At 56.6% G+C, this 24,994-nt stretch overlaps 6 protein-coding genes and 1 non-coding gene across 18 annotated transcripts; 5 read left to right on the top strand and 2 right to left on the bottom strand.

The window, feature by feature from the left end:
• The first annotated feature begins 1,169 nt into the window (after window positions 1–1,169).
• On the top strand, window positions 1,170–6,509 carry cdc42ep1b (CDC42 effector protein (Rho GTPase binding) 1b). Of its 7 annotated transcripts, none has more exons than XM_053852829.1 (5): window positions 1,170–1,310; window positions 4,076–4,145; window positions 4,220–4,393; window positions 4,677–5,354; window positions 5,886–6,509. In XM_053852829.1, the coding sequence occupies exons 4-5, from the start codon at window positions 4,895–4,897 to the stop codon at window positions 6,386–6,388; spliced, it is 963 nt and encodes a 320-aa protein (XP_053708804.1). In that variant the 5' UTR covers window positions 1,170–1,310; window positions 4,076–4,145; window positions 4,220–4,393; window positions 4,677–4,894; the 3' UTR covers window positions 6,389–6,509. The 7 variants fall into 7 exon arrangements, 6 of the variants coding, with proteins under 6 accessions (XP_053708804.1, XP_053708803.1, XP_053708798.1 ...); XM_053852828.1 differs by lacking the exon at window positions 1,170–1,310 and adding an exon at window positions 2,073–2,657; XM_053852823.1 differs by lacking the exon at window positions 1,170–1,310 and adding an exon at window positions 2,666–2,837.
• On the bottom strand, window positions 6,489–8,857 carry LOC128751649 (galectin-2-like). Of its 2 annotated transcripts, none has more exons than XM_053852840.1 (5): window positions 7,589–7,680; window positions 7,377–7,502; window positions 7,225–7,304; window positions 6,984–7,155; window positions 6,489–6,905 (listed from the first exon to the last, which is right to left on the bottom strand). In XM_053852840.1, exons 2-5 carry the CDS (start codon window positions 7,377–7,379, stop codon window positions 6,759–6,761), a joined length of 402 nt encoding a protein of 133 aa, XP_053708815.1. In that variant the 5' UTR covers window positions 7,380–7,502; window positions 7,589–7,680; the 3' UTR covers window positions 6,489–6,758. The 2 variants fall into 2 exon arrangements, with proteins under 2 accessions (XP_053708815.1, XP_053708814.1); XM_053852839.1 differs by lacking the exon at window positions 7,589–7,680 and adding an exon at window positions 8,819–8,857 and having other exon boundaries at window positions 6,491–6,905.
• Window positions 7,704–11,113, top strand: pick1 (protein interacting with prkca 1). The gene is made up of 13 exons (XM_053852821.1): window positions 7,704–7,855; window positions 8,197–8,259; window positions 8,326–8,437; window positions 8,497–8,625; window positions 9,030–9,096; window positions 9,161–9,250; window positions 9,347–9,400; window positions 9,468–9,530; window positions 9,601–9,734; window positions 9,803–9,895; window positions 9,964–10,014; window positions 10,076–10,220; window positions 10,290–11,113. Exons 2-13 carry the CDS (start codon window positions 8,210–8,212, stop codon window positions 10,538–10,540), a joined length of 1,239 nt encoding a protein of 412 aa, XP_053708796.1. The 5' UTR covers window positions 7,704–7,855; window positions 8,197–8,209; the 3' UTR covers window positions 10,541–11,113.
• Window positions 11,114–11,889: 776 nt separating this feature from the next.
• On the top strand, window positions 11,890–11,962 carry trnar-ccu (transfer RNA arginine (anticodon CCU)). The gene has a single exon. It is a non-coding gene; the product is annotated as a tRNA-Arg (tRNA).
• Window positions 11,963–12,039: 77 nt separating this feature from the next.
• On the top strand, window positions 12,040–16,683 carry plbd1a (phospholipase B domain containing 1a). 5 transcript variants are annotated; one of them, XM_053852818.1, is made up of 13 exons: window positions 12,040–12,234; window positions 12,417–12,657; window positions 12,826–12,909; window positions 12,973–13,114; window positions 13,190–13,330; window positions 13,408–13,552; window positions 13,617–13,817; window positions 13,895–14,035; window positions 14,095–14,280; window positions 14,352–14,458; window positions 14,666–15,223; window positions 15,313–15,471; window positions 16,194–16,683. In XM_053852818.1, the coding sequence occupies exons 1-11, from the start codon at window positions 12,171–12,173 to the stop codon at window positions 14,840–14,842; spliced, it is 1,629 nt and encodes a 542-aa protein (XP_053708793.1). In that variant the 5' UTR covers window positions 12,040–12,170; the 3' UTR covers window positions 14,843–15,223; window positions 15,313–15,471; window positions 16,194–16,683. The 5 variants fall into 5 exon arrangements, with proteins under 5 accessions (XP_053708793.1, XP_053708794.1, XP_053708792.1 ...); XM_053852819.1 differs by having other exon boundaries at window positions 15,295–15,365; XM_053852817.1 differs by having other exon boundaries at window positions 15,295–15,471.
• On the top strand, window positions 15,130–16,444 carry LOC128751353 (tumor necrosis factor receptor superfamily member 13C-like). Its single transcript, XM_053852321.1, has 3 exons — window positions 15,130–15,223; window positions 15,295–15,471; window positions 16,194–16,444. Exons 1-3 carry the CDS (start codon window positions 15,130–15,132, stop codon window positions 16,442–16,444), a joined length of 522 nt encoding a protein of 173 aa, XP_053708296.1.
• Window positions 16,586–23,024, bottom strand: gucy2ca (guanylate cyclase 2Ca). The gene is made up of 27 exons (XM_053852815.1): window positions 22,388–23,024; window positions 21,905–22,017; window positions 21,683–21,750; window positions 21,390–21,608; window positions 21,208–21,326; window positions 21,007–21,106; window positions 20,827–20,932; window positions 20,620–20,764; window positions 20,335–20,420; window positions 20,154–20,274; window positions 20,012–20,093; window positions 19,850–19,943; window positions 19,729–19,791; window positions 19,345–19,416; window positions 19,149–19,253; window positions 19,000–19,086; window positions 18,696–18,828; window positions 18,500–18,637; window positions 18,348–18,436; window positions 18,173–18,264; window positions 17,941–18,099; window positions 17,679–17,871; window positions 17,445–17,619; window positions 17,280–17,378; window positions 17,128–17,222; window positions 16,990–17,066; window positions 16,586–16,918 (listed from the first exon to the last, which is right to left on the bottom strand). Exons 1-27 carry the CDS (start codon window positions 22,590–22,592, stop codon window positions 16,729–16,731), a joined length of 3,225 nt encoding a protein of 1,074 aa, XP_053708790.1. The 5' UTR covers window positions 22,593–23,024; the 3' UTR covers window positions 16,586–16,728.
• Between the last annotated feature and the right edge of the window lie 1,970 nt (window positions 23,025–24,994).

The raw sequence follows: 24,994 nt of genomic DNA, 5'->3' as shown, positions 1-24,994 counted from the left end.
TATTGGAGAGACGGTGGAGCTGAGCTGCGACGGGGTGGGACCAAAGCCGAGTGTGCACTGGGCCTACGTGAGCTATGAATACTATGTGAGTGACGAACTGGTGCTTCTGGACGGTGGCGCTCCTCCGCAGTACCACCTGCAGCTGCTGCAGGACAGAGCATCTCTCCTGCTCTCGGTGGACAGACCTTCCACTGACATCTCCTTCTTCTGTCTGGAGAGGCAGCAGCTCCACTGCCACCTCCACTGCCACTTCTACGTCCGAGCCTCCACAGAGTTCATCCTGCGCTGGGTGGGAGAGAGCCTGGAGCTGCAGTGTTCTAACGGCAGCTGGAGGACCTCACTGGGCTCTGAGGCCGAGGGTGTCCGCTCCACTCTGATGCTTCCGTCCCTGACGTCGGCCCACACCGGTCTGTACAGCTGCCACCGCTCTCTTCAGGACCAGGAGGATTATCGCCTGTTTGTGTGTCCGGAACCTGCGCCTCCTGCTGTGCAGCTCTTTGCTGAGGGGGCGGAGCTCACACTCCACTGTGGCCACCACGATCAGACTGGTGCGGTTCACTGGTTCGTCAGGTCCAACAGAACCAAGGGACGAGTCTCTTATGTTTGGTCTGGACGACTGGACAATGTGCATGTGTCCGGCCGCAGCCTGGTGATGAGGAGCGTCTCTCTGCAGGACAGTGGGCAGGTGTGGTGTGTGGTGAGGAGAGGTGACCTCTGTGTGTTCAGGTCGGACAGCCTGGTGAAGCTGAGAGAGCTGGAGGAGCCAGAGGTGGATCACCTCCTGCTGAGGTCCGTGCTGCTCAGTGCTGCGCTGCTGATGCTGATGAGTGTTGTGGGGCTGGTCGGGGTGGTGTGGAGGGGCAGGAAGGGGGAGCAGCTCCCAGCACCTGTGGAGGAGATGGAGATGTCCCAGCTGTCTCCAGAGTCAGATGCCCAGGAAGAGGCTGCAGTCTGAGCCGCCGCGATGCTTGTAAATAACCGCTGACCTTTGACCTCGCCAGTGATCCACATGCGCTCTTGTTCAATGTTAATAAAGCGTCCCCTTGATTCTGAAACACACACTGCAGTATTGTCTGTGGGCGGCAGATGGCGCCAGTGGGCGAGGCACCGCGTCAGCGTGCGCGGAAGTGAGCGACTGTTGTGACCCGGCTCATTCACCATGAAGCAGAAGAAGCAAACATCTTATCGTGTGATGCAGCTGACCGGACGTGGCACCGCGCCGCGCTGATCGAAGCTTGACCCCGGGTTGAGAATGGGTCAAGACATTTCTGCTTCCTGAGACTGAGACCCTGTTTCCAACTGAAGAACTAGTGAGTATGAGCCTGGCCATGTGACACCCGGAGACCACACATACTCACACACACTCTCAGTCTGCTGCTCCGGTGGCCGCGCGCGCCATCTGTGGCAGCCTCAACCTCTGCCTGCCTGCTGGCCACTGGGACCAGTTCCAGAGAGCCATCGTCATGCACTCACTACTTCATCCCGGAATTCCCAGACAGATGCGCAGCAGCATTCCTGCTGTCTCTGAGGTGATGGGAACAGAGGAGCTTTTGACGGCGGCACTAGGCCACGAGCGTCAGCTCCCATTGGAATGTCATCTGGTCATCGCTCTGCTCCGAGGACTCACAGATCCGCAGCAGTCTGACTGTGACCTCTGCCCTCACCAGTCCGACTCAGGTGTCCACAGAGAGCGGTCTGAAGGGACAGTGGTCCATCTGCTCCGGACCTCCAGAGTTAGAGTGTGAGGGTGTGTGTATGTGATCGTGTGTCTGTGAGCGTGTGAGTGCGTGTATGAGCCCCTCTGGTCCAGCAGCTGCTGACCCCTGCTCCTCAGCCATGCCTCCAGTCCAGCAGTAACACATAATGGGCCCTCTGTGCCTCAGAGAACTGTCTTTCTTTCTTGACTCTCTCTTCTGAGACTCTGAGGCTCTGGGACCCAGCTCCATCCGAGGAGCAGATCCACTCCTCCTGGCTCTGGTAAACCTTCCCTCCCGAGCACTGAGGTTTGGAATGACAGCGTGAAATGTTCCAGCTGAACTTGATGGCAGCCGCAGACAGTGCCAGGTCCAGCAGCTCCCACAGGCGTGAAGACGGTTGCAGGTCGGACGCTGCCCCGCCCACTCTCTGGAGTTTAGGCCGCAGTTCTTAAAGCAGCCAGAACAGTGGGTGCATTGTTTCCTAGCCCTGGTCCTCAGAGACAATGCTGGACTGTCCACCACACAGCTTCCTGCCAGGCTCCGGTCGGCACCACAAGAGAGATGTCACATGACTTCTGAATGTGTCATCACCCGTCCAAACTGAAGACATGATGGCGACATGGTGGGCCTCCACCTTCCTCCTCCTCATCGGTCGCCCTCCGCTCCATCACGGCTCAGGCACCACTGTCCCATCCTGGCCACACTCTCTTTTTCACCCCCTGGCCCCTGGACTGCCTGCACTTGAAGTCTCCCTCTGCTACTCTTCCTCACTCTTCCTCCTGCCCCCCACGGCTCCGCCTTCTGTGATGACGGACCTGCCTGGGGCACGTGATGGTTCGGTTCCTGCCAACTGAAACTGGCGGACTGGCAGTGTTAGGCCACTGACCTCAGGTCTGTTTACCCACCCGACTGAAGTTCAGGTTCTGTGAGTTCAGGTCAGCTGCCAGGAGGACCTCGCAGGTAGCGCAGCTTGAGCACCGCCCCTCCCCTCCTCCTCTTCTCCCTCCATCCTCTCTTCCACTTGTTGTCGGCAGCAGCAGGACTCTCTCACTCCCCTCAATGCATTACTCTCCCAAACTAAAAATCATGGATGAAAAGTGGATTCCTCTGAGAAGCCAAGGACCGAGACCGACGGTTTAGGTAATCTCGTTGCTATTATCGCGGGAACTCGTAGTCAGCAGCGTTAGCTTGTTTGATATTAAAACGAGTAAAAGAGCCGCTTGAAATACTCATTCAGGTAAAGCTAACTTTCAGCTTCTACTTGTGCGAGAAGTTTAATGCCATCGAGGAATTCAGCGAGTCCAGAAGAAGGTTTCAGGCATGATGTTTCAGTCGTGGCTCGTGTTAGTCGCACCGCGACAGACAGAAGTTTAGTGTCTGGTGTTCGGTCGATGATGTCATTTCCGGACAGCGCTTGGTTTACTTTTAGAACCATTGTTTTCCAGTTGTTTACACACTTCGCGTTGCGTCATTGGAATCACTCGTGCTTGCACGGTTAGTGGATGCAGGACTCGGAGTCAGTGATGGTAGGTGGACAGCGCGTCCGACGAGTGGAACCGAACCAACTCCTAACACGGCCGCAGCTCTTACTCCAGTGCGGTTGGCAGCTCGATAACGTTGGAGACAAACACCATGGCAGAGAGCTGCCCTGCTGTTGGCTCAACTCCCGCCTGGCCCTTGTTTGCAGTTCCTGGTGCAGTACTGACTCCAGTGGTGATACTTGGTGAGCTAGTTACTGCTGTCAGGACCTGTCTATGACTTGAGGGCCCCTGTGAGGACCGCCTCCCTCTTGCTCCCTGTTGACCCAGAGCCTCAGTGGAGATGGTTGGAGCTGTTGAAGCAGGTCAGCGACGCCACGGCTTCCTGGCTCCACTCCAAGTTGTACGGAATAATCTCTGACCATATCGGGGCCACGTCTTCTCTCTTCACTCGATGTGACGCACAATTATGCCACTACTGTTACCAAAGTGGGATTAAGCGAGGATTAAGCCTTCATCCCTGCCAGGCAGGTAAGAGTGGCACCTTGCTCAAACTGACGGAGCAGATAAGGTGGGCTCACTCTCCTGACCGTAATCTGACACATGCCAGGTGTGGCCTGGTTGGAGATCAGACTGGGACTTGTCCATCTGTCTGTCCGTCCCCACCTCCCGTCCAGTCAAAGCTGTTCATGTTCCTCTGCAGAACAACCATCACTTCATCCACTCATCTCTCATCAGTTCACCCCTCTCGCGGCCTGCTTCATTTATTCATCACATCCCAGGACCTGTGAAACATTACACTTCTATACCGTGGATTATTGAGTGTGCTCCATCTTGCTTGACTGTGTTAAATCCACCTGTCTGTGATGTCATGCTCGCTCTGCCTCCATCCCCCCGAAGTTGGAAACACAGGCGCCCCCTACTCGTTGGCCATCGCTGCACTAAGTGGATTGGAGACGCCAGAGTGCAGGTGAGGAAGTGAGTGCAGGAGGGAAGACAGCAGGGATTAGGAGCTAATCCAGGACTCTGATCTCTCCACCACAGCCACGCAGACATAACACTTGCTGGATTAGCGCAGCGCCATTTCAGCACCGCGTGCTCACTGCAAGAAGACGAGGCCTGGGGACACTAGAGCTGCTGGAAGGGTGGCCACGCAGAGGTTGCAGGGGGCGGAGCCTCACTGCCCTGAAAGATGAGACCTGAAACCAACGAGTGCCGGTAAGTCTGAAGGCTGTTACTGTCCTGGTCATGGTGCGAGACCGCGGCTGCTGGTGGGCTCCGCCTCTGTGGTGATGGGCAGCAGGCAGGCGCTTGGCTCATGGTCATGTGATTCCTCCGCCCACTTACTCTCCCAGCTGCCCCTCGGTCAGAAGCATCCGACCTGAGCTAATCAGCTAACAAGCTAGCTAAACTGTTCACTCGCACTGGCCCATCCTGCCTTCGATCTTAGTCCTCTATGTTGTCACTGACTCACCACTAACTCTCTACTGACTCTCCACAGACTCACCACTGACTCTCCACTGACTTACCACAGACTCACCACTGACTCACCAGCTGTCGGTCTCCATGGCAGAGATCCTTCTGCTGAGTCATGAGTGATGCAGACAGGAAGTGGGTGAACTTCTCTCCGTCTCTCTCAGATTCTCAGAGGAGTTTCCAGCAGCAATGACCCCTGGTTCTGAGTGGACGGCCTGATCCCATCCTGGTGTCGTGGCCACCATGAGTTTGGGCAAGCTGCCAGGGATGAAAGGACTTGTATCCGGCTCTCAGGAGAAGCGGCGCTTCAAGTCGGACCTGTGTGCAGACATGATCAGCCCGCCGCTGGGCGACTTCAGACACACGATGCACGTGGGTCGTGGTGGCGACGTGTTTGGCGACACGTCCTTCCTCAGCAACTACGGCGGCGCCAGAGAGCCAGGCAGTCCGGACTCCGCCTACAGCTCCAAGTCCACGGGCTTCTTCACGCGAACCTTCCGCCACATTCGGAAGAACTCTGGACCTCGACCGGGTCCTCGGGGTGGCTCTCGAGACCTCTCAACCCCGCCCCCGGACATCTCACCCATCATCAAGAACGCCGTCTCCCTGCCTCAGCTCAACATCGACTCTCCCGGCGGCTGCCTGCAGAGGGCGCTGCTGCCCTCCTCTGTGAGCTCCACGGAAGGCGCCTTTTCTTCCTATGGTGAGTTGAAGGAGAAGCCAGAGTGGGCGGGGTCATGTGACCCCAGAATCCTTGACCACTCCAGGGTAATGTTTGTGAAACAGGAGGGCATTTCACCAAGGTCCCTCAGCAGCAGTGTGACCTGAACTGTTGCCGCGCGTGATGGGACGGGTTCCAGAGTTCACCCGGTCTGGAACCCTGCCAGCGTCCGTCCCCGTCCTGAGGTCAGCATCTGAAGGTCCTGAATAGAAAAACAGGAGTGTAAATGTCAGCGGCTCCTCCTTCAGCGTGGCTCCCTGAAGACTCCAGGGCGACCAGCTCGAATCACTGGGGCAACCACTGCACACGTCTGACCAGTTAAGCTCTGTCCTGAACTGTTCCCGCAGTACAGGTCGCTCAGTCACATGACCTCGGCGATCACATGACCTTGTCTCTCCTGTGCTGTTTGCCCATGGCAGTGCCTCTACTGCCGCCCGGTGGTGGCGCTTGAACACTGCAGCTGTGAGTGTCATCTGACCTAAACCTGCCTCCACTTGTGTGCATTGTGTGCAGGCTTCCAGTCGGGGTTCATCACCCTGCCCCGCCTCTCTTGGCTGGACCGGCAGGTTCCGGACAGCCACTGGCATGGAGGCTCCTCCCCGGACGGTGAGGTCACCCCACGAACTCGCTCGGACTCCCTGGCCTCCTTCACCGTGGATCTCGGCCCCTCCCTCATGAGCGAGGTCCTCAGCCTGATTGACCTTCATAAGTCTGGACTCGGCGGGGTCAAGGGGGAGGAGAAGGAGGAGGAGGAGAGCTTCATGTCTGACACGCCGGTGCAGACCCCTGAAGCCACTTCGCCAAACCTCTCCACCAGACTGAATGAAGAGGAAATGGACTCAACAGTGGAACCTGTGATGGACGGCGAGAGGTTCCAGAGGGCCGCAGACGTCCTGTCCCGTCACTACGGAGGGTCCATCAAGAGAAGCAGCAGCAGAACCGCCTCCCCTGCCGTCTGTAGCGGCAGGAAAGCAACGTTCTCGCTCTCGGAGGAGGAAGAGGAGATCAAGGTCTGACGTGGGTGTCCTGCCTGACGCCTTTCTTCTTCAACTGCCCAGCACTCTTCATGTCCAGCTTTGGTGCAGCAGTAACCACACTACTTTCTTAATAAAGAGGTTGCAGCAAACGCACGGCGTGCCTGTCTTTGTTCCTGTTCCGACTGTAGCGCAGCGGGATCAACATCAAAGGAGAGGTCACTCCCGCTGGTTCATTCTGTCTCACATGTTCTCGGCCTGATATGAGACAGCAAAATGATGAGTCAGCGCTCCCTTTCTGGACCAGTCCTGCACCCATTTGCCGCTGTTGTCTAACTGAGCCGCCAGAGTGAGCCATGTGATGTTCTGCAGCTTTATTTTGTCCTGAGTCTGGTGTTTCCAGCCAAGCTCTTCAGCAGATCTTCAGACTGGATAGCTTGAAGTCTCCCGTAACCTTCACGTAGCTGATGACATCCACGTCCTGACGATTCGGAAAGCGGACTTCGTGTCCATCTGGGAGGAGCACTTCAAACCAGTCGCCCGCCACCTTCAACACAATCTGAGAGCAGAGTAAAGACAGTAAACACCAAGCTCAAGTCAGCGCTTCTGACTCTGGGCTGGTTTTCAGGGCTTTCACCTTGACGCTGGTTCCTCTCTGCAGGGGGTTGTGCAAGTCCCTCACTTCTTCACCCCAACACCCACTGGACTTCGAGTTGCAGACAAGTACAGCGCCATCAATGTCATCATGGAAACGTGGGTTGAAGTGCAGAGCAATGTCATGCACATTGTGTCCAAGGTCAATCTGAAACCTGCCGACCAGTTTGGACCTGATCAGGGCCTCACAGAACCTCTAATCCAAGCACCTGAAGGGGGCTCACCTTTCCGCATCACTGGGGACCTCTCCCTTTATTTTCAGCTGGTCTCCAATGCTCAGGTTCACGCCGCTCAGTTCCAGGGTCTGAAACACGAGTGAAGGGATTCTGGAGCTTCAGGGAGGGAAGTGAAACACGGTCAGCTCATGCAAACCCACCATGCTGATGTTGGATGGTGAGGTGATGTGAAGCTGCAGCTGCTCGTCCTCTCACTGAGCTGCCAGTCATCCAACGGTGGAACTTTATCAGTGCAACAACTGAACACCTTGGAAGATATCACCACTCTTGCAGGCAGTCATCAGAACAAAAATATGAATGTGAGAAACACTGACACCATCAGCCCTAAAACAAGTGAAATATGGTGACATACTACGTATGTTAGTAGTGAAATATATTTAGGGATGCATATATCCTGTTTCCTTCTTATAGTCTGTTGCATTCTTCTGGTCTGTTTAATGGTCGCGCTGACGCTTCCTCTTCCTGTCTGAACAGGAAGTGACGTGATAAGTAAATAGAGGCGACTAGCTATTACCGTCGCCAGACATTGATGCGGAGAAAGCGGTGAAAAAGGAACCATTTGCGGGTTTATGCGCGTTGCGGTGGATTGCGTGTGAAAGAGTTTCAGAGTCGAACGAAGGTGAATATGGAGATGTAACTGCGTTGCGCTACTAATCGGTTCCATGCTGTTGCCAAGCTAGCAGCTAACGAGGCGTCGCTAGAAGCGACTTTCCTCATTTCAGTATCTCAAAACACGTTTAGCGTTGTTCTTCGGGTCATTGTCGTCGGGGAGAGGTTTGGACATCCAAGCCTGCTGCCACAGCAGTCGCGATTCTGCCGCGCTTCTCGGTAGTTGAGATGGCCTTCCGCCAGCAGCTGTTAGTGCACCTGCTGACACCTGACCTCAGAGATCTGAGCCCAAGTCGCGCTTCAGACGGTGCTGGGACTGAGCTCTGACACTCGTGTGTGCCTCCATTTCAGGAACCAAACCAACATGTCTTCAATGTTTTCGGACCTGGACTATGAATTGGAAGAGGACAAGCTGTGAGTGTAGAGGCTGACGGGCAGTGCGGAGAGAGTGGTTGAGGTGAAGCTGCTTTCTTTTCCCAGGGGGATTCCCACTGTGCCCGGCATTGTGTCCCTGAAGAAAGATGCCAACAATCTGATTGGAATCAGCATCGGCGGCGGCGCTCAGTACTGCCCATGTCTCTACATCGTCCAGGTGACGTGCGCCTGGCTGATGTCTTGGGGGGAGCTGCCTGACCTGTGCTTCTGCTGCAGGTCTTTGACAACACGCCGGCGGCTCTTGACGGGACGCTCGCGGCAGGGGACGAAATCACAGGCGTTGCTGGCAAACCAGTGAAGGGAAAAACCAAAGTGGAAGTAGCAAAGATGATTCAGGCCGTTCAGGTGATCAGCTCCTGCTTCTGGCTTCCCGACTTCAAACTCCTCGTTTGCTGCTTCAGTACGCCGCAGTTTTACGTGAAAACATGGGTTTTATAGACTCACACGAACGACTGGGACCCGCCTTTAACCCTTAGCAGCTGTGGAGTTTTTCCTTGACGCTTGTTTTTAAGCAAAACCCAAGGCCCAGAATACTCACTGCGTTCTCTGGAGGGAAGCGTGGCTGGCAGGGTGGAGCAGACTGGCAGGGGTCGGTGCTGGCCGTGTTGGTTTTGGTGCCGTCATTGTTGCCGTCCAGCACATTCCATGACCTTCAGCAATGAGGGAATTAAAGGCTTAGCTTTTGTCTCTCAGTCGCGGCGGCGTGGGACGAGGGCCGGCCACTGCTGACATCCTGTTGTGGTTTTCAGGGTGAAGCCACAATCCACTACAACAAACTGCAGGCCGACCCCAAACAGGGAAAGTCTCTGGACATAGGTGAGTTTGGCTCCGTGGCCGGCCGCTTCCATCAGCGTTGACGCCTCTGTCTTCTACATTCCAGTGCTGAAAAAAGTCAAACACCGGCTGGTGGAGAACATGAGCTCCGGCACGGCTGACGCGCTGGGCCTCAGCCGGGCCATTCTGTGCAACGGTGAGGGCCTGTGGACTCGGTCGCTCCGCCCCTGACGCGGGCCTCTCCTCACACACGGCGGTTAGGTTTTCTCACACGGTGATGTCCATCTTGCAGACGGACTGGTGAAGCGGCTGGAGGAGCTGGAGAAAACGGCCGAGCTGTACAGAGGTGAGGAGCCGAGGCGGAGGGCTACAGGTGGCAGGGTGTGACCCAGCTGTTGCTGCTGTGTTGCCAGGGCTGATGGAGCACACCAAGAGGCTGCTGCGTGCCTTCTTCGAGCTCTCTCAGACTCACAGAGGTGAGCCGCGTCTGCTGCTGCTGCCGGGGCCTCAGTCGGGGTGCTGAGCTGCTCTCTCCTTCACCTTCAGGGTTTGGGGACGTTTTCTCAGTCATCGGCGTTCGGGAGCCTCAGGCTGCAGCGAGCGAGGCCTTTGTGAAGTTTGCAGATGCTCATCGCAGCATCGAGAAGTTCGGCATCCAGCTGCTGAAGACCATCAAGCCTGTGAGTGAAAGAACCTGGGCCCAAACTCCAGTGTTGACTTCAGTCCAAGTGAAAACATGTCGCCGCAGATGCTTCATGACCTGAACACCTACCTTCACAAGGCCATCCCCGACACCAAGCTCACCATCCGCAAGTACCTGGACGTCAAGTTTGAATATCTGGTAAAGCTTTCCCGTGTGCTGGGCTGCAGGGCTGCAGAGCTGCCTCTCATTGCTGTTCTCTCTCTCAGTCCTATTGTCTGAAGGTGAAGGAGATGGACGACGAGGAGTACAGCAGCATCGTGAGTGGCAGACTTGTGTGTTGAGCTGGTGGCCGGGTGTCAATCTGGTGCCTCCTGACAGGCCATGGGAGAACCTCTGTACCGAGTGGTGACGGGGAACTACGAGTACCGGCTGGTGCTGCGCTGCAGGCAGGAGGCGCGGGCCCGATTCGCCAAGATGAGGAAGGACGTGCTGGAGAAGATCGAGCTGTTGGACCAAAAGCACGGTGCGTGGCTCCAAGAGAGGTCCGTGTACAAGGTCATGTGAGACGTCTGCTGTGTCGCCTCCTCCACAGTCCAGGACATTGTGTTCCAGCTGCAACGCTTTGTGTCCGGCATGTCGCACTACTACGACGAGTGCTACGCCGTCCTGAAGGAGGCCGACGTGTTCCCCATCGAGGTGGACCTGTCGCGCACCATGATCAGCTACAGCAGCCCGTCGCTCACCTACGCTGAAGACGAGGAAGAGGAGGAGGAGGCGGGGGGCAGGAGCGGCGCCGACCTGCGGGTGGAGAACGGAGGGGAGAAACTCATCGATGACCAATGAGTTTGTTTACACTGGAATCGAGATGGAGCAGGAGCCGTGCCTTCTCCACTACCATCCTAGCACTCTGGTTCAGGCTGACCTCGCCTGTGCGCAGCTCACGCCATCTGGTGGTCAAACTGGAGCATCACACTCGGGGGTGAGCGTCGGCACCAGAACCAGATCATTGCATTTAAAACACTAGAAATTGAAGAGAACCACTGAGTTGCTCTTGGATCACTGCACTTCTCCTTGATTTCTGCTCCACCTGGATGGGCCTGCTGCCACCCCGCCCCCTACCCCCACATCCACCCACACCCCCAGCCCTGAGCTGAGACTCGTCAATGCTTCACATGTTTCTTCTGCCTGATCCAGAGATGCACAGTGACTTTCCAAATGACCTGCTGAACTCTCCCATTACCAAGGCATTGAGGGAGGAGTTCAGACTCTGAAGGTCATGTGACACTAAGTCGGAACAGCAAGACTGTGCGCTGAGTTTATTTTGTATTTATTTTCTGCCATTCCATCTACTGTCTAAATGCAATGTACCATTGTGTGTGTGCTTTCAATGGTCTATCAAGTAAACAGACTTGTGTGAAACTGAGTGGTTCCTGAGTGTGACACGACCTTGGGTGCAGGTCACACCTCGTCCGTCTTGAGTCGTGACTCCACGGTGACAGTTGAGCTGTGATGACTGGAGAGACTGGTCTCTTGGTCTGCTGTCGACCAGACCCTTCGTGCTCTGCTGACCAGCGGACCTGCCAGTCGTGACCTTTGACCCAGCTTTATCTGAAGCGAATGAGAGGAAGCTAGCAGTGAGGAGCCAAAGTCTACAAGCCGTCAGCGATGGATGTTTCCTGATGGAGCTGACTAACAACATGGTTGGTTGCGATCTTCTGTCCACTTTGTAGTGCCAAACAAAATATGTGCTTTCACTTGAGTGTTAGCATGTAGCATGCCCAGGAGGACTGGAAAGGCAAAGGAGTCAAACAAAACATTACCGGGATGATTCATTCATTTTCTTACACGCAACCCTAACCTGTTAAACAATATTATCTCCACGGGCTAGCCTTTCCATCATTCTGATTTTTTAATAACTTTGAAATTATTGCAGAAACCCTTTCATTTCAATAAGACAAATAGGTTTCTGAATATGGCTTGTTGACGCGTAGTATTGGCGTCACCGCTAGGGGGCGCCCCTGTCACGTAAACGTAAACTCCGACTGTGAAGAAGACTGGGTCAGACGTTCTTGTTTAAGAAAGAATAAACTTGAGGATGCGTCGGGATCACTGCATGACAGCGTTCATAGACACGATTGAACAAAATATTTTTAACTTCAAAACCTTTTGTCCCGGCAGGCACTCGATGTCAAGCCCCAGTGGCCTAATGGATAAGGCACTGGCCTCCTAAGCCAGGGATTGTGGGTTCGAGTCCCATCTGGGGTGGAAACTTTTTAACCCCCCTGACGTCATCGCAGGAAATCTTTCGCATGTCGCACTCAGAAATGAATGGACTGGACACCTCACGCGCTTCTCTCGTTTCCGGTTTCCCTCCCCCAATGAGGAATCGAATCCGCTGCGCTTGGATACTCCTCGTCTACTCCGTCTCTCTCCGTTGTGTCGCGCGCTCGAGTCTCCCGACGCAGCCGCTGTCATGACCGCAGCAGAGATTCTCGCCTGTTTCTTGCTGGCGGCCGCCGCCGCCGCGACTTCTGACCGTAAGTAGGTCGATGGGGTCAATTGTTGCTTTATAAACATGAAGGTAAAGTTGGTGTAAACTCGCGGGCTGATTCACGAAGGTCTCAGCTGGACCCGCGCTCAGCGGAACCGGTCACCCGTGGAGCTTCTCCCGGCCGTGATTTTTTCAGTTGTGTTCAGTTGTTTCCTCGTGACCCACCAGAACCTGGTTCTGCCGCAGAGGTGACGACTGCCACGGTGTTCTGGGACCCGCACCTGAAGACAGTGGTTGTGAAGGAGGGGGTCCTGCAGACGGACGGGGACGCGTACGGCTTCCTGAACGACACCCTGTCCTCCACGGGCTGGAGCGTCCTGGAGATCCGGGCCGGATACGGAAGGAGCCCTGTGGCAGACGAGCTCACCTTCTTCCTGGCGGGTTACCTGGAGGGCTTCCTGACGGCCGCGTGAGTCTTCTGCTGCCATTACTCAGCACTTGTTCATCCAGGACATTGTTGTCTTGGAAAACATTGACGGCTCAGCTCCTGCTGACACATCACTAGTTCCGCTCAGATGACCTTTAGCCTGTTCTGCACTTTGGTCTCCACTGTTTGATTGTGTTGTGGTGGGTGCAGGCAGATGATGGACCACTACTCCAACATGTATCCGCAGCTGATCAAGGAGCCCAAAGTGCTGGAGGTGGTCCAGAGGTTCCTCAAGTGAGTCCAGCTCCAGGGGGTCCCTCAGAAGTCACGCCGGCGTTAAAGCTGCGTCTTCTGCAGGGAGCAGGACCAGTGGGTGAGGCAGCAGGTGAAGCTGGGCCGGGGGTCGGACCCGCTGTGGCGCCATGCCGGCTTCATCCTGGCCCAGCTGGATGGACTGCAGGCTGGCGCCGCCGACTGGGCCAAGAAGGAGGGGAAGAAGGTGAGTCCGCCTGAGACGGGCGGGCCGGCGGGCGAGTGGGATCTGGACCCTGACACTGCGCCTGTCCTCCGGCAGCCTCTGTCCCTTTTTGCCGTCCAGTTCCTCAGTGCCGTGGGCGACCTGCTGGACCTCATCCCGGCCCTGGTCCCGCCCAACAGCTCCACTCCTGAACAGCCGACACTGCCCGGCATGGGTCACTGCTCCGCCCTCATCAAGGTAGACGTGTCCTGGCTCCGGGCGTGAGGGGCCCTGGCTTCCTCTGAACATGAAGTGACCGGCTACTGATGCATCAGGTGACCCCCGGCTATGAGAACCTGCTCTTGGCCCACTCCAGCTGGTACACTTACGCCGCCAGCATGCGGGTCTACAAGCACTGGGACTTCCGGGTGGCAGAGCCCCACACTGCGACGGGGAGGCTGTCCTTCAGCAGCTACCCAGGTAGGAGTGCGCCTCCTGTGGGTCCCGGGTCCCGTGGGCTCCAGAATCACGGCTGCTTGTCCAGGCTTCCTGGTCTCTCTGGATGACTTCTACCTGCTGGGCTCCGGCCTGATGATGACCCAGACCACCAACAACGTCTTCAACGCCTCACTCTTCGACCTTATCACCCCCTCCAGCCTGCTGGCCTGGCAGCGGGTCCGGCTGGCCCACAGCCTGGCCCGCTCGGGCGAGGAGTGGGCCCGGGTCTTCTCGAGACACAACTCTGGTGAGAGCCGGAGCAGCCCCCGGGACAGGCCAGGCCACAGGAGACCCTCACTCTCAGCGCTCTCCGCTCACTTGCAGGGACCTACAACAACCAGTACATGGTTCTGGACCGGAGTAAGGTCCAACTGGGTCACAGTCTGGGGGACGGGGCACTGACGGTGGTGGAGCAGATCCCAGGACTGGTGGAGTTCTCGGACCAGACAGACACTCTGCGCAGAGGTGGCAGCTGCCACTCACCGCTGCCGCTCGCTGCTCACCACCGTCTCGTCCGCCCACAGGCTACTGGCCATCCTACAACATCCCGTTCCACAGGAAGATCTACCAGAGGAGCGGCTACCAGCCCATGTGGGAGAAATTTGGGGACGACTTCTCCTACGACCTGTGTCCACGAGCCAAGATCTTCAGACGGGACCAGGCCCGTGTGGAGGACCTGGACTCTCTGAAGCACATCATGAGGTTCAATGGTGGGAGGAGTCACCAGACCGGACCCGCATTCCTTGGCTGCTGGTGCTGAAACCTGTCTGTGGGTCCTCAGACTACAAGAAGGACCCTTACTCCAGAGGAGACCCCTGTAAGTCCATCTGCTGCCGCAATGATCTGAAGGCTGAGGAGCCGTCGCCAGGCGGTTGCTACGACACCAAGGTGAGCCTCACCACGACGAGGGAAGGAGCTGGGAGGAGGCCCAGGGCTGAGCCCGGAACTCCAGAACACACACTCACTCACACACGCGCGGGTTTCCTCCTTTGGCCTGAGGTCACATGACACAGCTCAAACATCTGCAGCTCTTCTGGCCCCCTTCAGCGCTCCTCAGGCTGAGACCAGCCATGCACTGATGTTTGACCTCCTCAGGTGACTGACCTCTCCTTGGCCCGGGACCTGGCCTCCGAGGCCATCAACGGTCCCACCACTCAGGACGGGCTTCCTCCGTTTGCCTGGGAGCAGTTCAGCACCGTCCCTCACCAGGGTCTGCCCCCCCTCTACAACTTCTCCTTCGTCCGGATGCAGCCGCGTCTCTTCCGGCCCTGACTGACCCCGCCCACTCTCCACAGTGGTTTTAAGCAACAGGTCTCTTTTAAACAGCGCTACGCCCGCCTGTGCTGTCAGGTTCTTATTAAAGTTTTAGCAAGTTTGTGGTGTGTGTGGCCTCAGTATGTGCTGCGTGGAGGGTAAGCAGGGGGCAGCCTCATGAGGCTCCTGGGACGCTCACGGTGTCTCTCTGCTTCCGTCGAAATTGAGGAAGTGAAACGCTGGTGGTGCCTCTGCACTCATTTCACCAACTGGCCTCCCCCCGACTGATGCTCGTAGCTGCAGCCATGAGCAAGAAGAAGTCCTGTCCTGGAGGAGAGAAGTGGGACACCCTGCTCAGCGCCTGCATCCATGAAGGCGCCGCACCTGGACCCTCCGACGGTGAGTCTTTGCTGGGGAGGAGGGATGGGGGCTCCAGCTCTCAGTCATGTTTCCCATCATGGTCCCACCAGATCCTCTCCTACCCTCAGACCCGGAGCTCATGGCTGCTTCTCCTGTTGGACGGTCTCAGTCCACGTCTCAAGTGAGTCCCATGCTCTGGACGCTTGTGGTACTGACCACTGCGGGCTCCGTCTTGGCGCTGGTGTTGTGGATGGTCATCTTCATCCGGAGGAGGCGCAGGACTACCGGTGAGGCCGCCGACGCTAATGCTAATGCTAGTCATCATAACAGACCCAGCTGGGTCAGCAGACGCTCACGTCCCTCGCACCTTTCATCTGTAGCGTAACATTCTGAGTGCCATGGGCTCAGCCCGACAGCAGGGGGCAGCATTGTGACGGCTCTAGCGCCTGCTGCTCTATAGAGTCTGTTGACTGGTCAAACGCAGCGGGATCCTTGCAGCGAATCCTCCAAACTCTAATCCATTCTGAGTTATAAACCACGATCCAGTTCATCCACCTGCTGCAGAAGCTTCCTCTGGAGGCTCAGAAGGAATCGGTCCTTTTCGGCACCTCCTCCTGCACCTGCGGGTCGCCTGCGTCCTGCTCGTGCTCCTGCCACAGAGGGCAACAGGTTCACAAAGCCTCGGGGGGAACCGCTCCCTCACTTCTGAGGCAGATGATCTGCAAGTGCTCGATGAAACCAGGCCACGCAGCCAAGTGTGACGCTGATCTCAGCAGAAACCCACGACTTTCGGTTCTCCTCTCCTGTCGGGTCCCTCGGGTCCCAGCACTCTCCTGACGCCTCTCGGTTTCGACTCAGTTCCTCTGCAACAGAACACCCTGGGGGTGGGCGTGGGGTGGAGCACGTCACACCAGTCTGACCCTCCTTGTCTGCCCCCAACCCGGGTCTGGCGCGCTGCAGTCATGGCGTGTAGTTGTGTGTCTCACTGCTGCTGTGCTTCCTCCTGCAGGGTTCAGGGCTCCGGATCATCCCACAAAAACCGAGTTCCTGAACAAACCTGCAGCGCTACCGACAGGTGTCTCCAGCAGCGAGTCCCAGGGCTCCGCCCACTCATGCCACCATGACCTGCCGCACCCGTCCGCCCCCTCCGGGCCCTCGCTTGGTCCAGTCTGGAGCCACAGGGTCCCGCTTCCTGCCACAGAGCTGGGGGGCACCGCTCTGGTCACCACCAAGACGGTCGCTGGAGGCGCCGGGTCGTGATGTCTGTCTGTGTGTGTGTGTCTGTCTGTCTGTGTGTGTGTGTGTGTGTGTGTGTGTGTGTGTGTGTGTGTGTGTGTGGCCAGCAGAGCTCAGTCTATGCGCCCCAGCGACCATGATCTGGACCGGATAGACCCGAGGATCGAGCGTCAAAATAATATTTAATAAAAATCACAAACAAGTCATTTGGAGTCTTTCAAAAACAAGGTAGCATCGTTGTGTTGTGGACAAATGTGGAGATTCTGAAGGCCAAGGTGTGGCCGCTGGACCCAGAGCCACAGGACTGGTCACAGGTGTGTGCTGGGCTCCTCCGTGACCGCCAGGTGGAAGTAGTCCGGGCTGCTGCTGGTGTCCCTCCGCCGCACCTTGGTGGACAAGGTCTTCCTTTTGTGGAAGCTCTCCCGGCCTCCTGCGCGCTTCTTCAGACTGGACACGATCATCTCAGCCAGGTCCTGCTGCAGCCGCTGGAAGTTCTCCCTGAAAGCCACAAACAGGAGAGAGGAGTCAGTAGGCATGCGAGAGCCGAGGTCCTGGCCAGTGTCACTCACGCGCTGGGTGGCGTGGGTAGGTGGGGCTTCCCTCCCGAGGCTCCGGTCAGCCAGTAGGTCATCTCCTTGCCTTTGCCCTGGGAGCCAGAAGGTGTCAGAGGAAGAGTCGAGGCAGCAGCTGCTTCTCAGACCTCTCACCTTCAGGAAGGTCTCTCCTCTGCGCTCGTACTGGAAGTGGCAGTCGGTCCTCTGCAGGATGCTGATGGTGGACTGGCTGACGTGGATCCTGAGAGCTGGAAGCATCAGGGGTCAGCCTGGGCTGCGAGTGAGCAAGGGCACACAGGTCTTACGTAGGCCGGTGGACTCCATGCGGGACGCCGTGTTGACCGTGTCGCCGAAGAGGCAGTAGCGAGGCATCTTGTTGCCCACCACCCCGGCAGCGCAGGGCCCTGCACCACACACACGCCTTCAGAACCAGGTCCAGTCAGCCGGACCTTCATGCTGAGCCGAGCTACCTGAGTGAACGCCGATCCGGATCCATAGGGGGATGCCCGGCAGGTGCTCCAGCTGGAACGTCCCCACGAAGGACAGAATGTCCAGAGCCATGTGAGCGATGTCCACTGCGTGGCGGTCTCCGTTCCGTTTCGGCAGACCGGACGCCACCATGTAGGCATCACCGATGGTCTCCACCTGAAGACAGTGCAGCGTGAGGACGCAGCCAGAGAGGGACGCCGACGCCAAGTCTGGACCTTGTAGACGTCATGGTGGTCCAAGATGCTGTCAAAGTTCTTGTAGATCTCGTTGAGCATGTCCACCACCTCCATGGGGGTGCTGTAGTGGCACAGCGTGGTGAAGCCCACGATGTCACTGAAGTAGACGCTCACCTCCTCGAACAGCTCCGGCTCCACTCGCCCGGTCTCCTTCAGCGAGCGGACCACTGGACTGGAGCAGAAAGCATCTGCTCAGGCTTCAGCTGGAGCTGCCCGAGGGCCTGGCGGCTCGGTGACCTACGCAGGAAGCAGCATGAAGTTGAGGCGGTCGGCTCGGTCGCGCTCAGCCTTGTACAGCGCCGTCCTCTCCTCCACCAGGTGCTCCAGCGTGCGCGAGTACATCTGCAGCCGCCGGATCAGGTTGTCCATGTAGGTCTCGCTGGCCTGGTTGTGCAGGTTGCTGTGGCCACACGTGGCGCTCAGACTCGGCAGCAAAGGTAACGTGGCTGCCGATCTCTGTGGCTTTGGCCTACCTGAAGATCTTACCCAGAGTGACCTCAATCTTCTTGAAGTCCGGCCGCCGCTCTGGATCTTCGTCCCAGCAGTTCTTCATCAGCATGTAGAGCTGCAGGTGAGAGGAGCAGGTGTGCGCTCACCTCGCTGCTCGCCGCTCTGTGTGTGCGTGTGCGTGTGCGTGTGTGCGCTCACCTCCATGGTCTTCTCTGAGGCTCCCTCCAAGCTCAGGTCCGGTCTGAAGACCGACATCCCGCTGGGATACTGGACCCTGTAGATCTTCTCTGTGGGGTTAGGGGCAAGGTCATCATCCGGGGGCAGCAGTGGACATCAGAGGTCAGGCTCACCTGCTCGACTGGAGCAGCACTGCGTGTGGAAAGGCGGACACCTCATGATGATCTCGTGAGCGATGATAGCGTAGCTGTAGACGTCGCCTTTTTGGGAGACGCCGTCCTTGCGCAGGTGCTCCGGCGCTGTCCACACGTCTGCCAGGACACGCAGGTGAGGTCGCTCTCAGAGTCAGTCACTCCTGGTGTCACTCACCTTTGCCGGGCTTCAGGATGGTGTTGCAGCCGAAGTCGGTGATCTTGACCACCATGCGGTTGTCCACCACACAGTTGGTGGACTTGAGGCGGCCGTGGACCTCGATGTTGCTGGAGTGCAGGTAGGACATTCCCTGTGGAACAACAACTTCAGTGCGAGTGAGCAAAGGTGCGCTCCGGCAGACGGATCCGCTCGGGGCTTTCTTCCGCTCCCTGCTGTTGGAATTTATCTTATCTCCACACAAAGATCCCGTTCCACGTCACCTCGTCCTGGGCAGCAGAAGCCTGATAGATGAGAGCGTTACCTTGGCGATGTCGTACATGACTGAGATCTTAAACTCCATGTCCATAAAGGTCTCGTCTGGGTAGGAGATCCTGTTGTTGAGGATGTACTGCGGAGGTCAGGCAGTCAGTTGCTGGCCTTGATTGATCTTCTGACTGCCCAGAGCCTCACCCGCAGAGATCCTCGCTGGCAGAGCTCGAACACCCCGAACACGCCGGACTCCAGCTTCACCGTGCCATAGAACTTGGTCAGGTTGTAGTAGTCGATGTGCAGGAGCTGTGACAACAGACGGCATTACACCTCAAAAACAAGAGAAGCAGACCCCGGGTCACGTGACAGGGCGAGTCTGACTGAAGAGATGAGGTACCGTGTTGAGCTCGATCTTCTGGTCCTCGGAAAAGTCGCCATCAGTGTTCTTCAGCTCCTTCAGGATCACAGGCTGACAAAGACGACGGTGGTGATGAAGTGGCACATGGATTATTATCTTGATCAGGTTTCATCATCACAACAGCACACGTCTCTCGTTAATGAACACAACAATAGGCTGTCGGTCTCTCTCTCTCTATCCTTGTGAGGACCTGTCCTGGCCATCACCCTTTCCCCAGCCTCTGCCCCTGAACTCATGGCTGACCTGAACCGGGGCTCTGGACCAGACTGTCTTCATCCGGAAACTCAGGCTTGGGACCGGCAAAAGGTCCTTACAGATCCAGAGGTCCTCAGTAGTAGGTGTGTTCTAGCGGGCACTGTTTACCTTCTTGTCGTAGCAGCCTCGGTGAGAGAAGATGGTGCTGTCCCGCCTCTTGTCGTCGTCAATCTGCAGCACATGAGGCGTGAGTTTCCCACCTCCTCCTCTCACTGCTCACGTGCATCACCTTCAGAGAGACTTCCTTCTCGTTCAGCGGGCCGATCCGCTCCGGGTTGATGTGGGACCACTTCTTCTGCAGCTTGCGGTCCTTCCTGTTTTGTCTAGCACAGAGAAGATGCTGAGCTGGGGCGGGTCAAGGTGTGACAGACTTCGGTGGAGGCTCCTGCACCTGTAGAAGATGAGGGCGATGGCTGACACCACCACCACGCTGAGGCTGAGCACGATCACCAGCACATCCTGGATTTTGAAGTCTGCGGAACTCAGGCAGGTTAATGGGCGCACCCGCAGCGCAGACCTGAGAGCCTGTTTACCATCCGGGAGCACATCCGGCACGTCGTGCGGCAGCACCCGGCCCTCCCATGGCAGCGCAGGGTTCCTCTCTGCCTCCACAGTTCGGTTTTGGGACGTGTCAAACACTAGCAAGGTTGTGTACTGAGAGAAGCACAGAAGAGTGAGTCCGCTGGAGTGCAGGGCTGGCCGATTCCGCCTCACCTGTCCGGTCAGCGTGGACCTGTACATCATGGAGAAGTTGGCGTCTCTGTCGCCGTATTCGTCCAGCGAGTAGTGGCCGCCCATACCTGCAGGGGGCATCGCTTGTTACCCCAGTTTTACACTCTGCTTCTGAGGACCTCCCGCCCCCAGCGGACCTGGAACCTCCACCCAAATCCACAACAACTAAAATGAGCGGTCGGACGTCATGTTCACGCTCTGTGACCCGTGACGTGACGCCTTCCGGCCTCCAGGTGGCGGGTTTTGGCGGGAGTGGGCGTTCCAAACCTGTGAAGGTGACGTTTCCGAACGGGTTGTCGCTCAGAGGCACGTCGGCGGAGGCCCGAGCCGTCAGGTTGTGGAGCATCCTCTCCCGGAGCACCTGCCCAAATAAGAGCGTGCCGTCGTGGTAGCCCGCCACGAAGTCGTTGATCTGTCGGAGAGGTGCCAGAATCAGACAGGAAGTGAGCCGGCAGCCCCCCAGCCAGAACCCACTGTGTCGTTGAAGGTTAGCTGTGATGTGTAGTTCCTCGGGGGCAGAGTGACGACCAGGACGTCCCACATCTCCTTGCTGACGGGGGTCTGGCTGTAGTAGTCGGGGCTGGAGGCAGGAACAGTGTGACTTGGAGACAGAAACACAGCGCAGCAGGCGCCAGCTCTGAGTCGCCGCCTTACTTGAACACATCCAGGAGAATGAACATGATGCCGTCTGGGATCTGCTTCACCAGGGACTTGAGGTAGACCACCTCATCTGGGGCTCCACAGAGGATGAAGACTGGAGAAGGAGGAGGAGAAGTGTCAGGGGGCTGGGTCTGATGTGGTGCTCCTGAGCCCTGCCGGGGATCAGGCTCCCAGCCAAGACCCCCATACACTCACTGTTGCTGTATCTGTTATTGGACTCCAGCGCGCTCTTGAACTCCTCCTCTCCTCGTAGCATCTCACGCTGCGTGAGCGAGGCGAAGGGAGACGACGGGGCCTCCAAACTGTTGATGTACCTGCGAGCGAGGCGAGGCGGGGTGGTCAAGTGCCTGCGGACAGGTCAACGGTCACGTGCCTACCAGAAGCACTCTTCACTGGTGTTGCTGTTCCTCTTGTAGACGTAGACCCGACTCCAGACGTCCTTGAAGGGCAAACTCTCATTCATGAAGTTCAGGAAGAGGCTGGCAATCTTGCGCGCCGGTGGCAGGATGCGGGTCAGTTTGGGCTTGTAGTCACATGAAAGGCCGAAGCTGCCGGCAGAGATGATGGGGATGCTGAGGCTCAGGCCGATTTCCTCGCTGAAAGAGACAGCCAGGGTAGGAGCGTGGAGCTGAGGGGGCAGGTCCCAGGTCAGGAGGCGGGACATACTCACTCGACCAGCTGGAAGGTAGCAAAGGTGCAGGAGGGGCCCAGCATGACGCAGCCCACCTCGCCTTTGCTCTGCAGACACAACCGTCATCAGCCCTCAACACTTGGCGGCCCTCTCCAGGACTATCCCATCACCAACACCATCTGTCACTACGTGTCCCTCAGCGGGTCCCCCCAGCTGCCCGGGCTCCGGCCTGACCCGGTCTCTGGGTGACCCAGTACTCACGTGCAGCATCTTGAGGATGGCCACGCCCTCGCAGGTGCTGCTGCCGCAGCCCTGCCGGTTGTACACAGTCGTGTTGAAGCCGTTGAAGTTGGCCGTCAGGCTGAAGTTCAGACCTGGAATGGTGGAGCAGATCAGAGGTTTTAGCTCCTCTATCTCTGAGGAGACTAGATCAGCAGCAGCTGAGGACGGGGGCAGACTTGGAGAGGCAGGAAGCCACTCCACACCAAGGGTTCCATCCTGCTCTGGTGATCTTGACGAGAGGGCAGAGAACACGCTCCACTCTCGCATGAGCTACTGGAGGATGGACTGTGTTTCAGCACCGTCAAAACCCAAACTGAACTGCATCATAGCAGCTGAGAAGAAGTGCTGAAACATTAGCCATGTTTGGACCCGGACGATAAGCTCAGCAGGGCAACTCCAGTGACCTGTTTCGCACTCGGAGCTTCCTCATTTCAGTGGAGCTGATCTGCCGGCGCCTCCCACCTTGCTTGCTGTTCTCCTGCGAGTCGATCTTGATGGCCCGCTCCACAGCGGCCTGGACGAAGGGCCGACTCCACGCGTACGTGTCGTCCTCCAGCAGCACCACGTTGATGGTGAACGCTCGCGACGGGCACCTGTCCAGCATCTGGTTGGCCGCTGCCGCCGCCATCCACATCCCCAGCAGAAGTGCGCTGGCTGACACAAACATCTCGATCTCTTCGGGAGTCTCTTCCTGTGTCTACCTACATGTCCGAGATGAGGCTGTGGAGAGCGTGGTTCACTGGAGTCCCATCTGAATCCTCATCCCGAAGAAACAGGTCCAGTTCAGATGCAAAAAACCCCTGAAAAACAGAGGCGTCCAGCGGGTGAAATCCTGCGAGCCGGAGTGCTTGGCGTGTTAATGAATAACCGCAGGCGGCAGCCGGGGCTCCCTCTCTCCACCTCCTCTGACGCTCAGAAGCACAGAGACGCTGAAGCCCAGCACCTACAGACACCTTCAGCCCGGCTCCTAGTCAACGGCGGAAGCCTTCTCCTACTCAGCCTGGATCCTGCCTGGGTTCTGACCCGGAGTGAGGGGCAGCAGCGGGACAGACGTCAGGACGCGCAGCCTGCTTCAAGCTGTGTGTTTGGAGAAAGCAGTGTTGTCGCAGTGGAAAGCTCTCGTGCATGACAGGGGGCAAAGGTCATGGCGAGCGGCTGTAAAAGAGAAGGCTGGAGTGGCTGATAAACACTGTGGGCTATAAAAGCAGGGCGGATTATAAAGGTCCGGCTCCACTGTTTGTCAACCGACGTCTGTCCAGCGAACGCCAACCCTCTGGACAGCGTGGGTTGGAGGGGGGCAGGGTGACACCACATGTTTACTTCAGTTTTGGCGACAGACACTTCCACTCGCTTGTCACTTCACTTCCTGCCCAGCGACCATTTCACCGAGCCATAAACCTCCTGAGCAAACAGCGGCTGACGTCAGGTGTGAGTCTGGAGCCGCCTGCCTCCATCACGGAGCACAGCTGCCGTTCACTGTGGCCGAGCCTGGAGGAGAACACTGACGTCCTCCCCGTCTTCAGTACCACATGAATGATGCTCCACTTCACTGAGCTCATCCACCATCAGTCAGCCATCATCATATTCTCACATCAGCGCTTTGAGAAGTCCAGTTTCTACACGGCTTGTTCATCATTGCTGGGAAACCAAGAGCTGCTGGGTTTTCTGGAATCATGGGAAGTCGCGACCAACAGCAATGGAGCTGTTTTACTGGACGTTGCTAACGTAGCATTTAGCTGGTTACTTGACTGACGACAAGACCACAGACCCACCTGCTGCCTTGAACACTAGTGTTTTTAATTTAACAAAAGGAAATGTCATTTCACAATAAAAGCAAACACTTGAATAAACCAAGATTCAAACTGAAATAAACATAGACAAATCTAAGAAAGTCAGTTGTGGTGAAAAGTGAAATGCTAATTCATAAGTGCTCATTACAGGAGTGGCGCTCATGTGGCTGAGGAATCTGGATCTTCCTCGTGTGTTCGCAGGACACAGCTTTCTAATGCAACAGGTCAAATCCATCCTTCTTCAGGGCCATTAAAAGGCGTGTCTCCTTATTAGTCCTCGCTCAGGGCTCAAATCAAACACACATTAGGGAACAAAGTGGGTTTGTTTTTATTATTGCTGATTTACAGCTTCATTACCAGCAGGACTTAGGACCCAGTCAAAGTAGGACAACATGGCAGTCATTATCTCAGGAAGCAGTGTGATTAGTTCAGAATAACTAGGACCCCGGGCCTTATCTGTGGAGGAGGGTCCATTCAGCAGCTAATGATTAGTCTCCCCAAATCCGTTGCTGGGTCACTAACCCCTCCAGCAGTCACTGGGTGACCCTTCAAACGCACAGAGACATAACAGCAGAGATACCCTACATATGTCAGTGCCATAAATAACTCTTTATGGCTTCACAACACAGATGACGTCCTTCATCGGTAGAACCTATTAAGCTCAGCAGAGCGGTGCTTTGTCGCGTTTCCTTCGAGCTTATTCACAGGATATTTTATTTTTGCGAGATGGCTGGAGTTTGTCAAGAGTTGCTCAAGTGTTGGAATAGTAAACACAAGAGCGGCGTGGACGCAGGGAGGTTTCCCGCATTGAACCGCTTTAAACGACCCAACACCGCCCTCCAGCGGATTTGTGTGTTGTTGCACATCCGCTTGTGTTTGAATTAGATTAGACCGCCTTTATTGCAGTATTGACCGTGTTTATCTGTCCGTGCTCTGACTGACAAATATGTTCCCTGTGAGAGTACAACACTGCCGGTGACGTTACCATTCTTCCCGCTGATACCGATACTGATGATGAAAGAGGAATGTTATGAAGCATATACAGCTGTGTTGCTTCAGCACCTGCTCTGACCTTTGACCCCGCCCACGTCTTCAGTGTGAGACCGATCTGCCATGTTTGTCCCGAGGGAAGCGCTGACTGAGCAGGTAGCGTCAGTGCTGACTCGTGTTTTTATTGCGACAGCGTGTTTCAGTGCTGGGTTGTGCCGCTAAAGTTCTGTGCAACAAACGACTCCAAGCCTTGTCTGTGTCAGTAAAGAGTAGAAATGATGACGATCGT

Source organism: Synchiropus splendidus, chromosome 19, assembly GCF_027744825.2.
Source record: "Synchiropus splendidus isolate RoL2022-P1 chromosome 19, RoL_Sspl_1.0, whole genome shotgun sequence".
In the NCBI taxonomy this organism is placed as follows: Eukaryota; Metazoa; Chordata; class Actinopteri; order Syngnathiformes; family Callionymidae; genus Synchiropus; species Synchiropus splendidus.
This window is presented reverse-complemented; position numbering and strand designations above follow the sequence as displayed.

Coding starts and splice junctions, on each gene's coding strand:
- cdc42ep1b (XM_053852829.1), top strand. CDS start 4,895: ATGAGTTTGGGCAAGCTGCCAGGGATGAAAGGACTTGTATCCGGCTCT. Junction 5,355..5,885: donor AGGCGCCTTTTCTTCCTATG/GTGAGTTGAAGG, acceptor CATTGTGTGCAG/GCTTCCAGTCGGGGTTCATC.
- LOC128751649 (XM_053852839.1), bottom strand. Junction 7,156..7,224: donor GTCCCCAGTGATGCGGAAAG/GTGAGCCCCCTT, acceptor ACTGGTCGGCAG/GTTTCAGATTGACCTTGGAC. Junction 6,906..6,983: donor AGAGAGGAACCAGCGTCAAG/GTGAAAGCCCTG, acceptor CTCTGCTCTCAG/ATTGTGTTGAAGGTGGCGGG.
- pick1 (XM_053852821.1), top strand. CDS start 8,210: ATGTCTTCAATGTTTTCGGACCTGGACTATGAATTGGAAGAGGACAAG. Junction 9,251..9,346: donor CCGGGCCATTCTGTGCAACG/GTGAGGGCCTGT, acceptor TCCATCTTGCAG/ACGGACTGGTGAAGCGGCTG. Junction 9,896..9,963: donor ACGTCAAGTTTGAATATCTG/GTAAAGCTTTCC, acceptor TCTCTCTCTCAG/TCCTATTGTCTGAAGGTGAA.
- plbd1a (XM_053852818.1), top strand. CDS start 12,171: ATGACCGCAGCAGAGATTCTCGCCTGTTTCTTGCTGGCGGCCGCCGCC. Junction 13,818..13,894: donor CTTCTCGAGACACAACTCTG/GTGAGAGCCGGA, acceptor GCTCACTTGCAG/GGACCTACAACAACCAGTAC. Junction 14,459..14,665: donor GCGGTTGCTACGACACCAAG/GTGAGCCTCACC, acceptor TGACCTCCTCAG/GTGACTGACCTCTCCTTGGC.
- LOC128751353 (XM_053852321.1), top strand. CDS start 15,130: ATGAGCAAGAAGAAGTCCTGTCCTGGAGGAGAGAAGTGGGACACCCTG. Junction 15,224..15,294: donor CGCACCTGGACCCTCCGACG/GTGAGTCTTTGC, acceptor TGGTCCCACCAG/ATCCTCTCCTACCCTCAGAC. Junction 15,472..16,193: donor GAGGAGGCGCAGGACTACCG/GTGAGGCCGCCG, acceptor TTCCTCCTGCAG/GGTTCAGGGCTCCGGATCAT.
- gucy2ca (XM_053852815.1), bottom strand. CDS start 22,592: ATGTTTGTGTCAGCCAGCGCACTTCTGCTGGGGATGTGGATGGCGGCG. Junction 20,765..20,826: donor AGCTAACCTTCAACGACACA/GTGGGTTCTGGC, acceptor CCTCTCCGACAG/ATCAACGACTTCGTGGCGGG. Junction 18,100..18,172: donor ACTCTGGGTAAGATCTTCAG/GTAGGCCAAAGC, acceptor GTGTGGCCACAG/CAACCTGCACAACCAGGCCA.